Source organism: Chrysemys picta, chromosome 4, assembly GCF_011386835.1.
Source record: "Chrysemys picta bellii isolate R12L10 chromosome 4, ASM1138683v2, whole genome shotgun sequence".
Classification (NCBI taxonomy): domain Eukaryota; kingdom Metazoa; phylum Chordata; order Testudines; family Emydidae; genus Chrysemys; species Chrysemys picta.
Genome location: NC_088794.1, coordinates 62,927,517 through 62,940,081, shown reverse-complemented (window position 1 = coordinate 62,940,081; position 12,565 = coordinate 62,927,517). Strand labels below are relative to the sequence as shown.

The following is a 12,565-nucleotide window of genomic DNA, read 5'->3' as shown; positions in this document are numbered from 1 at the left end:
GATCAGGCACCAGTATGTCTAGCTGCAATCACACCTCCAATTGCAATGCGCGGTAGCCAGGCCTGTGGGAGCTGTATTCTAGCTAGTGCTGCTCAGAAGAGCAGTGACAAGGCATCTCTGGGATGGGGCATTTTGAAGTAACCTACTTTATTCTTCCCGTGTGGACCAGCAGAAAGGGACACAAAAGAAGAGAAGGGAAAGGGAAGGGGCTTGCTTTTCCCGTCTCGTGGCACTTTTCATTACTGGCCAGGAGCTTAGTCAATGCAGGGTGTTCACCATCAACAAGTCCCTGCAGGAAAAATCACTTTCTTTTCAAATCAGCCCTGCCAAGGAAAATAACAGACTTCCCAGCCAAGCCGAGCGCCCGGAGGTTCCAATAGGCACCATGACAGAGAAAAAGAGGGGTAGCATGTTAACAAATTGCTCAGCTGATATTTCAGACAAACAGGAAACCAGCCTTTAAAATGTAGCGGGAGAGCAGGACTTACCCCACAGGTATTTGGTTATTAGTAATCGTTATTGTATGGAGCACTAAGAGGCCTCAGCCCAGATGCAGACCCCATTATGCTAGGTGCTGTACATACACAGAAGTCCCTGCCCTGAAAACCTCGCAAGCTAACTAGCCACGGCAGACAAACACGGGGCGAACAGGAGGGCTGTTAGCTCTGTTTTATAGATGGGGAATGGAGGCACAGAGAGATGAAGTGACCTACCCGAGGTCACAGGAAATCTGGAGCAGAGACAGAGGCCTGGTCTACACTACGACTTTAATTCGGATTTATCAGCTTTAATTCGAATTTACCCTGCAACCGTCCACACAACGATGCTATTTATTTCGATGTAAAGTGCCCTTTAAATCGATTTCTGTACTCCACCCCGACGAGCGGAGTAGCGCCAAAATCGATTTTAACATTTCGAATTAGGGATAGTGTGGCCGCAATTCGATGGTATTGGCCTCCGGGAGCTATCCCACAGTGCATCATTGTGACCGCTCTGGACAGCAATCTAAACTCGGATGCACTGGCCAGGTAGACAGGAAAAGCCCCGCGAACATTTGAATTTCATTTCCTGTTTGCCCAGCGTGGAGAGCACAGGTGACCACAGATAGCTCATCAGCACAGGTAACCATGCAGGCTGATAATCGAAAAAGAGCACCAGCATGGACCGTGAGGGAGGTACTGGATCTGATCGCTGTATGGGGAGAGGATTCAGTGCTTGCAGAACTTCGTTCTAAAAGACGAAATGCAAAAACTTTTGAAAAAATCTCCAAGGGCATGATGGAGAGAGGCCACAATAGGGACTCTGAGCAGTGCCGCGTGAAAGTCAAGGAGCTCAGACAAGCCTATCAAAAAACAAAGGAGGCAAACGGTCGCTCCGGGTCAGAGCCGCGGACATGCTGCTTCTACGCCGAGCTGCATGCAATTCTAGGGGGGGCTGCCACCACTACCCCACCTGTGATCGTGGATTCTGGGTCGGGGATAGTCTCATCAGCGACGCCTGAGGATTCTGCCGATGGGGGAGAGGAGGAGGAGGAGGAGGAGGATGAGCTTGCAGAGAGCACACAGCACTCCGTTCTCCCCAACAGCCAGGATCTTTTTCTCACCCTGACTGAAGTACCCTCCCAAGCCTCCCAAGCCAGTACCCAAGACTCTGACCCCATGGAAGGGACCTCAGGTGAGTTTACCTTTTAAAATATAAAACTTGTTTTAAAAGCAAACGGTTTTTAATGATTACTTTGCCCTGAGGACTTGGGATGCATTTGCGGTCAGTTCAGCTACTGGAAAAGTCTGTTAACGTGTCTGGGGATGGAGCGGAAATCCTCCAGGGACACCTCCATGAAGCTCTCCTGGAGGTACTCCAAAAGCCTTGCCACAAGGTTTCTGGGCAGTGCATCCTTATTCCCTCCTCCATGGTAGGACACTTGACCACGCCATGCTTGCAGCAAGTAATCTGGTATCATTGCCTGACAAAGCCTGGCAGCGTATGGTCCCTGTGTTTGCTGGCATTCAAGCAACATCCGTTCTTTATCTTGTTGTGTAATCCTCAGGAGAGTGATATCACTCCTGGTAACCTGGTTGAAATACGGGAACTTAATTAAGGGGACAGAGGTGGCCGTTCCTACTGGGCTGTTTGCCTGTGGCGGAAAATAAATCCTTCCCTGCAGTTAGCCAAGCGCAGATGGGAAATTGGCCCTGAGTTTTTCGCGTTTGGCTAGCAGGGATCTTCCCTGTTACCAGCCACGCGGTGGGGGGAGGGGTACCGTGATCATCCCAGAGAATTCATGGCGGGAGGGGGGCGGCGGCAGGGGGGGGGTGGTTAGTTTGGTGCCTGCAGGGATCTTCCCTGATACCAGCCACGCGGTGGAGGGGAGGGGTACAGCGATCATCACAGAGAATTCATGGCGAGAGGGGGGGTGGTTAGTTTGTTTTCTGCTGCTGCTGAATGTTAACAGAAAAACCGCAGCACTCTACAGGCTATGCTTGGTATGTGGGAAAGGAGGGTGCAGAAGCTGTAAAACAATGGCTTACCATGGCCGCATGCAAGCCGAATTCTGTTGCCCAAACCTGTGATCTCTAGCAGCAAAGCCACAGGCACTCAGCATTAAGAGGCAAAATGCGACCTTGCACAGAAATCACATGTGCTATGTAATGTGAATAGTGTTGGTCACCGTGAAAGAATATAAGCATTGTTCTGCAAAATGTAGCTTTTTAAACAAGTCTCTCTTTTTTCCCCTCCCTACAGCAGCTGCAAATTCCTCAAGCCTCCCTCCTCCATCCCGAAGGTTATCACAGATAAGGCGTCGTAAGAAGAGAACGCGAGACGAGATGTTTTCTGAAATTATGGAATCCAGCCGCAGTGACAGAGCTCATCTGAATGAGTGGAAGGAAACAGTTTCAAAGTATAGGAAAGAAGCCAGTGAACGTGAGGACAGGAGGGACCAACGTGAGGACAGGAGGGACCAACGTGAGGAGAGGAGGGACCAACGTGAGGAGAGGAGAGACGCTCGAGATGAGAGGTGGCGGCAGGAAGACCAGAGGAGGCAGGATGCAATGCTGGGGCTGCTGCGTGAGCAAACAGACATGCTCCGGCGTCTGGTGGAGCTTCAGGAACGGCTGCTGGAAAACAGACTGCCGCTTCAGCCCCTGTTCCATCCTCCCCCCTCCCCATGTTCCGTATCCTCCTCACCCAGACGTGTAAGAACGCGGGGGGGGAGGCTCCGTACACCTTCCCATTCCACCCCAGTAGACAGCCCAAGCAAAAGGCTGTCATTTTTTTAACCTTTTCTTTGTGGCTTTTTCCTTCCCAGCAATCCTCCTCCCAAATACCACCCGGGTTCCCTCCCTCTTTTTCTAATCTATTAATAAAGAATAAATGATTTTTAAATGATAGTGACTTTATTTGGTTTGAAAGAAAGCTGGGGAAAGGGGGAGGGTGGGTTCCTTACAGAAAATCAGTCAATAAAGGGGGCGGGTTTTCATGAAGGAGAAACAAACAGATATTTCACACTGTAGCCTGGCCAGTCATGAAACTGGTTTTTAAAGCTTCTCTGATGCACAGCGCTTCCTGGTGTGCTCTTCTAATCGCCCTGGTGTCTGGCTGCGTGTAATCAGCAGCCAGGCGATTTGCCTCAGCCTCCCACCCCACCATAAAGGTCTCCCCCTTACTTTCACAGAGATTGTGGAGCACACAGCAAGCAGAAATAACAATGGGGAGATTTCTTTGGCTGAGGTCAGAGCGAGTCAATAATGATCGCCAGCGACCTTTTAAACGGCCAAATGCACATTCTACCACCATTCTGCACTTGCTTAGCCTGTAGTTAAACAGCTCCTGACTCCTGTCCAGGCTGCCTGTGTACGGCTTCATGAGCCATGGCATTAAGGGGTAGGCTGGGTCCCCAAGAATAACTATTGGCATTTCAACATCCCCAACGGTTATTTTCTGGTCCGGAAAGTAAGTCCCTTGCTGCAGCCCTTTAAACAGAGTAGTGTTCCTGAAGACGCGAGCGTCATGAACCCTTCCCGCCCAGCCAGCGTTGATGTTGGTGAAACGTCCCTTGTGATCCACAAGTGCTTGCAGCACCATTGAAAAGTACCCCTTGCGGTTTATGTACTCGGTGGCTTGGTGCTCCGGTGCCAAGATAGGGATATGGGTTCCGTCTATCGCCCCACCACAGTTAGGGAATCCCATTGCAGCAAAACCATCCACTATAGTCTGCACATTTCCCAGAGTCACTAACTTTCGTAGCAGCACCTGAGTGATTGCTTTGGCTACTTGCATCACAGCAGCCCCCACAGTAGATTTGCCCACTCCAAATTGATTCCCGACTGACCGGTAGCTGTCTGGCGTTGCAAGCTTCCACAGGGCTATCGCCACGCGCTTCTCAACTGCGAGGGCTGCTCTCATCTTGGTATTCTGGCGTTTCAGGGCAGGGGACAGCAAGTCACAAAGTTCCATGAAAGTGCCTTTACGCATGCGAAAGTTCCGCAGCCACTGGGAATCGTACCAGACCTGCAACACTATGCGGTCCCACCAGTCTGTGCTTGTTTCCCTTGCCCAGAATCGGCGTTCCATGGATAGAATCTGCCCCATTAACAACATGATCTCCAAAGCACCGGGGCCCGTGGTTTCACAGAATTCTGTATCCGTGTCCGTGTCCATGTCCATGTCAATGTCCTCATCATGCTTGTCGCTGCGCTGCCGCCGCCGCTGCCTCCTCGCCTCGTTTTTCTGGTCCTGGCTGAGTATAAACTCCACGAGAACGCGCGAGGTGTTTACAATGTTCATTACTGCTGTCTTGAGCTCAGCGGGCTCCATGCTTGCCGTGGTATGGAGTCTGCAGTGTTCACCCACCCAGGAAAAAAGGCGCGAAAATGGTTGTCTGCCGTCCGTTGCTTTCATGCAGGGAGGGAGGAGGTGAGGCTGTACCCAGAACCACCTGCGACGATGTTTTTTGTCCCATCAGGCACTGGGATCTTAACCCACAATCCCAATGGGCGCGGGAGACTGCGGGAACTATGGGATAGCTATGGGATAGCTACCCACAGTGCAACGGTGCAGAAATCGACGCTAGCCCCGGTACTTGGACGCACACCACCGAATTAATGTGCTTAGTGTGGCCGCATACATTTCGACTTTATACAACCTGTTTTTCAAATCCGAATTATATAAATTCGGATTAATCCCGTAGTGTAGACATACCCAGAGGCTGAAGTGACAGCTCCTGAGTCACTATGAAATGCACAATAAAGAAACTCAACAAAAGCCAATAGACTGTTGTGCTGCTCCTTGCTCCAGCACTGGCAGCAGGAACACCAGAGCAGCTAGACGGGGTCAGACCTTCTAGCCCAGTATCCTGTCTTGTGACAGTGGCCAATGCCAGGTGCTTCAGAGGAATGAACAGAATAGAATGATTCATCCCCTGTTGTCCAGTCCCAACTTAAAATATCAGGGTTGGAAGGGACCTCAAGAGGTCATCTAGTCCAACCCCCTGCTCAAAGCAGGACCAATTCCCAACTAAATCATCCCAGCCAGGGCTTTGTCAAGACGGGCCTTAAAAACCTCCAAGGAAGGAAACTCCACCACCTCCCTAGGTAACGCATTCCAGTGTTTCACCACCCTCCTAGTGAAATAGTTTTTCCTAATATCCAACCTGGACCTCCCCCACTGCAACTTGAGACCATTGCTCCTTGTTCTGTCATCTGCCATCACTGAGAACAACCGAGCTCCATCCTCTTTGCAACCCCCCTTCAGGTAGTTGAAGGCTGCTATCAAATCCCCCCTCATTCTTCTCTTCTGGAGACTAAACAATCCCAGTTCCCTCAGCCTCTCCTCATAAGTCATGTGCTCCAGACCCCTAATCATTTTTGTTGCCCTCCGTTGGACTCTTTCCAATTTTTCCACATCCTTCTTGTAGTGTGGGGCCCAAAACTGGACACAGTATTCCAGATGAGGCCTCACCAATGTCGAATAAAGGGGAACGATCACGTTCCTCAATCTGCTGGCAATGCCCCTACTTATACAGCCCAAAATGCCGTTAGCCTTCTTGGCAACAAGAGCACACTGTTGACTCATATCCAGCTTCTCGTCCACTGTAACCCCTAGGTCCTTTTCAGCAGAACTGCTACCTAGCCATTCGGTCCCTAGTCTGTAGCAGTGCATGGGATTCTTCCGTCCTAAGTGCAGGACTCTGCACTTGTCCTTGTTGAACCTCATCAGGTTTTTTTTGGCCCAATCCTCTAATTTGTCTAGGTCCCTCTGTATCCGATCCCTACCCTCTAGTGTATCTACCACGCCTCCTAGTTTAGTGTCATCTGCAAACTTGCTGAGAGTGTAGTCCACACCATCCTCCAGATCATGAATAAAGATATTAAACAAAACCGGCCCCAGGACCGACCCTTGGGGCACTCCGCTTGAAACCGGCTGCCAACTAGACATGGAGCCATTGATCACTACCCGTTGAGCCCGACGATCTAGCCAGCTTTCTATCCACCTTACAGTCCATTCATCCAGCCCATACTTCTTTAACTTGGCGGCAAGAATACTGTGGGAGACCGTATCAAAAGCTTTGCTAAAGTCAAGGAATAACACATCCACTGCTTTCCCCTCATCCACAGAGCCAGTTATCTCATCATAGAAGGCAATTGGGTTAGTCAGGCACGACTTCCCCTTCGTGAATCCATGCTGACTGTTCCTGATCACTTTCCTCTCCTCTAAATGTTTCATAATTGATTCCTTGAGGACCTGCTCCATGATTTTTCCAGGGACTGAGGTGAGGCTGACTGGCCTGTAGTTCCCCGGATCCTCCTTCTTCCCTTTTTTAAAGATGGGCACTACATTAGCCTTTTTCCAGTCATCTGGGACCTCCCCCGATCGCCATGAGTTTTCAAAAATAATGGCTAATGGCTCTGCAATCTCACCCGCCAATTCCTTCAGCACCCTCGGATGCAGCGCATCCGGCCCCATGGACTTGTGCACGTCCAGTTTTTCTAAATAGTCCCGAACCACTTCTTTCTCCACAGAGGGCTGGTCACCTTCTCCCCATACTGTACTGCCCAGTGCAGCAATCTGGGAGCTGACCTTGTTCGTGAAGACAGAGGCAAAAAAATCATTGAGTACATTAGCTTTTTCCACATCCTCGGTCACTAGGTTGCCTCCCTCATTCAGTAAAGGGCCCAGACTTTCCTTGATTTTCTTCTTCTTGCTAACATACCTGAAGAAACCCTTCTTGTTACTCTTAACATCTCTTGCTAACTGCAACTCCAAGTGTGATTTGGCCTTCCTGATTTCACTCCTACATGCCTGAGCAATATTTTTATACTCCTCCCTGGTCATTTGTCCAATCTTCCACTTCTTGTAAGCTTCTTTTTTGCGTTTAAGATCAGCAAGGATTTCACTGTTTAGCCAAGCTGGTCGCCTGCCATATTTACTATTCTTTCTACACATTGGGATGGTTTGTTCCTGCAACCGCAATAAGGATTCTTTAAAATACAGCCAGCTCTCCTTCTGGCAGTCAGAGGTTTAGGGACACCCAGAGCCTAGGGTTGCATCCCTGACCTTGGCTAATAGCCATTGCTGGACTTATCTTCCAGGAACTGATCTAACTCTTTTTTGAACTGAGTTATAGTTTTGGTCTTCACAACATCCCCTGGCAAAGAGTTCCACAGGTTGACTGTTGTGTGAATGCTTCCTTTTGTTTGTTTTAAACCTGCTGCTGTTAATTTCATTGAGAGAGCCCTGATTTGTGCGTTATATGAAGAAGTAAATAACACTTCTTTATTCACTTTCTTCACACCAGTTATGATTTTAAAACCTCTGTCAGAGCCCCCCTTAGCTGTCTCTTTTCCAAGCTGAAAAGTCCCAGTCTTTTTAATCTTGCCTCATATGGAAGCTGTTCTATACCCTTAATCATTTTTGTTGCCCTTTTCCCATTCTAATATAGCTTTTTTGAGGTGGGGCGACCAGAACTGCATACACTAGTCAAGGCGTACCATGGATTTCCATAGTGGCATTATGATATTCACTGTCTTATTGTCTATCCCTTTCCTAATGGTTCCTAACATTCTGTTCCCTTTTTTGGCTGCCGCTGCACATCGAGTGGATGTTTTCAGAGAACTATCCACAATGACTCCAAGATCTCTCTCTTGAGTGGTAACAGCTAATTTAGACCCCATCATTTTATATGGATAGTTGGAATTATGTTTCCCAATGTGCATTACTCTGCATTTATCAACATTGAATTTCCTCTGCCATTTTGTTACCCAGTCACCCAGTTTTGTGAGATCCCTTTGTAGCTCTTTGCAGTATGCTTGGGACTTAGCTATCTTGAGTAGTTTTGTATCATCTGCAAATTTTGCCACCTCACGGTTTACTCCTTTTTCCAGAACATTTATGAATATGGTGAATAGGACTGGGCCCAGTACAGACCCCTGGGGGACACTACTACTTACCTCTCTCCAGTCTGAAAACTGACCATTTATTCCTACCCTTTGTTTCCTATCTTTTAACCAGTTACCCATCCTCAGCCGTGAAGACTGATACAAAGAATTAATATAGTTTTTCTGCAATGGCCTTGTCTTCCTTGAGTGCTCCTTTAGCATCTTGATCATCCAGTGGCCCCACTGAGTGGCAGGCTTCCTGCTTCTGATGTACTTAAAACAAAATTGCTGTTAGATTTTGAGTCTTTTATTAGTTGCTCTGTGGATTCTTTTTTGGTCTGCCTAATTATCCTTCTACACTTGACTGGCCAGAGCTTATGCTTCTTTCTACATTCCTCACTTCCAAATTTAAAGGATGCCTTTTTGCCTTGCACCGCTTCTTTTATTCTGTGGTTTAGTCAAGGTGGCAGTTTTTTGGTCCTCTTACTATTCTTTTTAATTGGGGATATACATTTAATTTGAGCCTCTATTATGATGGGGTTTTTTTTAAATTTCCATGCAGCTTGCAGGCATTTCACTCTTGGGACTGTTCCTTTGACTTTCCTTGGAAGATTGGGACCATGCCATCACCAGCACAAGCAGCTGGAACTCAGGATGCCCACTGCTCCTATTTTCATACATTCCTAGACATTAGATCAGAAACCAAGGGCCCAGGCCTGCTCCTAGTCAAGTCAGCAGGAGTTTTGCCATGACTGTGCTGGGGCCCAACCAGAAGAGAAGGGACCTGGGTGCTGGAGGATGGTTTCCATGAGGCAGCATCAGCAGGATGGGCAGCTACAGCAGCGCTCTGCACTCAGTTGCTCTGCGTTCCTGTACTACAGAAGAGTTGGGGTTAAAGCAGTGAGTTTCGGGGGATTCAGCACTATCAGTCCTACTCTCCCAGGCCACCAGACAAACGTCCAGGGCGAACACCTCTGACTGGGCAGAGCCACATCTGTGCACCCCACACGACACCTAAAGCCAGGCTTGAGCCAGGACACTCCCGATCTGCCACACATGGAGAACACCATCAGTCCTTCAGAAGTGAGCCTTGTGCAGAGCAGGCCGGGAACGGCTTGCACAGAGCTGAACGCAGCACCAGGGCTGGTGGGGCAGCGTCATGTTAAAAAGCAAGTGTGCATGTGCATGAGTGTTTTAAAAATAAAGGAGCCAAGAGTCCATCTCTCACTATGTGCATGAACAGCACCTAGCACCAAGGCCCTGATTTCAGCTGGGGGCACTGCTGTAACACACGCCTCAAGTATTGCAGGGCGAGGGACAATCTGGAACAAGCACCCAAGAGGACCAAGAATGACAAAAGCCGGCTGCAGCAGCTTAAAGTTCTCTTGCTCTGGGACTTGTCATCAAACAAAGCCGAGGGGAGCACGGCTGCGGCCACAAGTTACACTGATCAGTGCCAGAGACCAATGACATGCTCGGCTCTCTGCCTACAGCCTGGGCGCCGTCCTGCAGGTCAGCGCGAGCGGTGTGGGAGTGCTCAGCGCCTGGCAAGAACAGGACCTACCTGCAGAGCAGGTTTAGTCACGTCACAGGCCTGGGGAACCATGTTACCGTTGACCACAAGGCAAGTGTGCTCAGCCCAGCATGCTGCTGCAGCCGATAGAAATGGAATCTTACTGGGTGAGTTCTTTGGAGAAGCCAGACGTATCTTCCAGCCCAGCAACCCCCCTTTGCTCCCCATGGGACCTCATTAACACTGAGCTCATTCACACCTAGTGTTCCAGGAGCCAATGTCTCCTGCCTTCCACCCCACCTGGAAACAGTAGCACCATTAATGTTCCCTCCGGAGGCCAATGCTGCTGAATTCCCTCCCAGGGACCAAAGAGCTGATTCGCCATGGAGGTGAAGCAATACACTCTCTGGGACACCACCTGAGCGCCACAGGAGAATCTCAGGGTAAAATCAGATGTATATAGAAACAAACTAATAGCCAGCTCCACCTACGTGCCATAAAACGTAGCAATATTAGCGTACATTATAGCATTTCAAGAACTCCCCAGACAGGCAGCATGGCTCAGTGGCTGGGGCATGGCACCTAGGTCAAGAAACCTGGGGTCTCTTCCTGGATCTGTCGTGGGCCTGCGGATGACTTTGGGCAAGTCACACCCCCACCTGTACCTCAGTTTCCCCTTTCATGCTCTGAACTAGTCTACAAAGACTTTGCTGGTACATAATGACACCCTAACAAAGATGCAGTGTATGCTAGCGCAGGAGTTCTTTTGCCAGTATAATTACACTACCTCTCCAAACGACATAAGCTAGCCTGTCCAAAGGTATAAGCTGGTATACGCTGTGTCTACATGGGGATTTTGCCAGTGCAGGTATGTCACTTACGGGACATGATGTTTTCACAGTCCTGACCCACAGCTACGCTGACAAAACGCTGCCATGTAGAACTGACCTATCTCACTGATTTATGCCATACACGCTTTGGAGCAGGGCCTGTCTCTCATACCAGGGCCTGCCCCACCTGCAGACTTTGTACCAATAGCACCAGTTTGGCTGGCGGCTATATACAGTTAAATGGCACAGAGCCGGAGTTTCTGAGCATCTTCCAGCTGTGCACTAAGCAATGTGGCCAACATCTGTCACACAGTTCGCTCTCTGATCCGCCCCCTGGGGCAGCACATGCTGTGGGGTCATGTTTTGGGGGGATTTTAGGAGGGGGGTATTCTGTTTTTAAATAGCCACATTAACATAAAACTAGAGCAGAGATGGGAGGCAGGTCAGAGAACTGTGCCTCACACTTGGATCAGAAGGTGGGGAGGTTTGGGATGGCCTTTCCCTCCTGGGGGTTCATTCCACAGCCTGGGACCGGCCTCCGAGGAAATCGTGTCTCCTGCAGAGAGACAGATTCAAGTTTAAGGCCAGAGAGAACCACCAGATGGTCCATTCTGTCCCACATATCACAGGGCACCAGCCCCACAAACCCCTTTGCCAGACTGCGGAGCATTGCACTGGGCCGGAGCAGCAGAGCCCAGAGGTTCCCAAGTCAGACAGGAGTATTGTGATCCTCTAATCGACAGAGTTCAGGTTCTTACAGCTACCTGGGCCCAGACCATGGAGCCCCGTGCAGAGGCCTGTTCTCTGGGATGTCGGGGTAGAGAATGTAGGATGGGTGAGATGTGCTCACAGGAGCCCGTGGTGCTGAGGAGACGTGCTGCACTGTTCTGGACTAGCTGGAGTTTCATCAAAGGCTTCCTGCCCAGGTGTGGCGGGTTGCTGTACCCCAGCCGAGAGGAGAGAGCTGATACAGCTTATTCCCAAACGTCAGTGCACCCCAACCCCCTTCTGACAACCAAAATTACTACATCGCCCCAGGAGGAGAGTCTGAAGCTTCAGCCCACCCTGGGGCGGGGCGGGGGGGGGGGGGAGGGGGAGAGCGCCAAAGCCTTCAGCCCCAGGCAGGGGACCTGTAACCTGAGCCCCACCCATAGGTGCCGACTTTCCCTCTAGCTGGGGGGTGCTCAACTCCCAGACACCGCCCGCACTCCACCCCTGTCCCCAAACCCCAACCCTCACCCTGCCTCTTCCTACCCCTGCACCTGCCCCACTCCCACCCCACACCCCTGCCCCCGCCCCTTACTCACCTACTCCCCCGAGCACACCCCATCCCCGCTCCTTCCCCTCCCTCCCGGAGTGTTGTACATGCTGCCAAACAGCTGTTCGTGGTGGGCGGGAGGCACTGGGAGGGAGGGGGAGGAGTTGGTCAGCAGGGCCACTGACAGGTGAGAAGAAAGAACAGGAGTACTTGTGGCACCTTAGAGACTAACAAATTTATTAGAGCATAAGCTTTCGTGGACTACAGCCCACTTCTTCGAATGCATATGCATCCGAAGAAGTGGGCTGTAGTCCACGAAAGCTTATGCTCTAATAAATTTGTTAGTCTCTAAGGTGCCACAAGTACTCCTGTTCTTTTTGCGGATACAGACTAACACGGCTGCTACTCTGAAACCTGACAGGTGAGAGGTGCTGGGGGGCAGGGGAGGGGGGAGCTTGGCTGCCGGTGGGTGCTAAGCACCCGCTAATTTTTCTCACCAGCCCTGGAGCACCCAAGGACTTGGCGCCTATGGTCCCACCGCCCAGGCCTGAAGCCCTCGGGCAAAGGGGCTTGAGCTTCAGCTTTGGCT

General features: G+C 50.3%; 1 protein-coding gene across 1 annotated transcript; it reads left to right on the top strand.

Annotated features, from left to right (window-relative positions):
- Positions 1-846: 846 nt before the first annotated feature.
- Positions 847-4,178, top strand: LOC135983061 (SRRM2 protein homolog rsr-2-like). Its single transcript, XM_065592443.1, has 2 exons — positions 847-1,674; positions 2,743-4,178. Exons 1-2 carry the CDS (start codon positions 1,128-1,130, stop codon positions 3,276-3,278), a joined length of 1,083 nt encoding a protein of 360 aa, XP_065448515.1. The 5' UTR covers positions 847-1,127; the 3' UTR covers positions 3,279-4,178.
- The last annotated feature ends 8,387 nt before the right edge of the window (positions 4,179-12,565 follow it).

Coding starts and splice junctions, on each gene's coding strand:
- LOC135983061 (XM_065592443.1), top strand. CDS start 1,128: ATGCAGGCTGATAATCGAAAAAGAGCACCAGCATGGACCGTGAGGGAG. Junction 1,675..2,742: donor CCCCATGGAAGGGACCTCAG/GTGAGTTTACCT, acceptor CCCTCCCTACAG/CAGCTGCAAATTCCTCAAGC.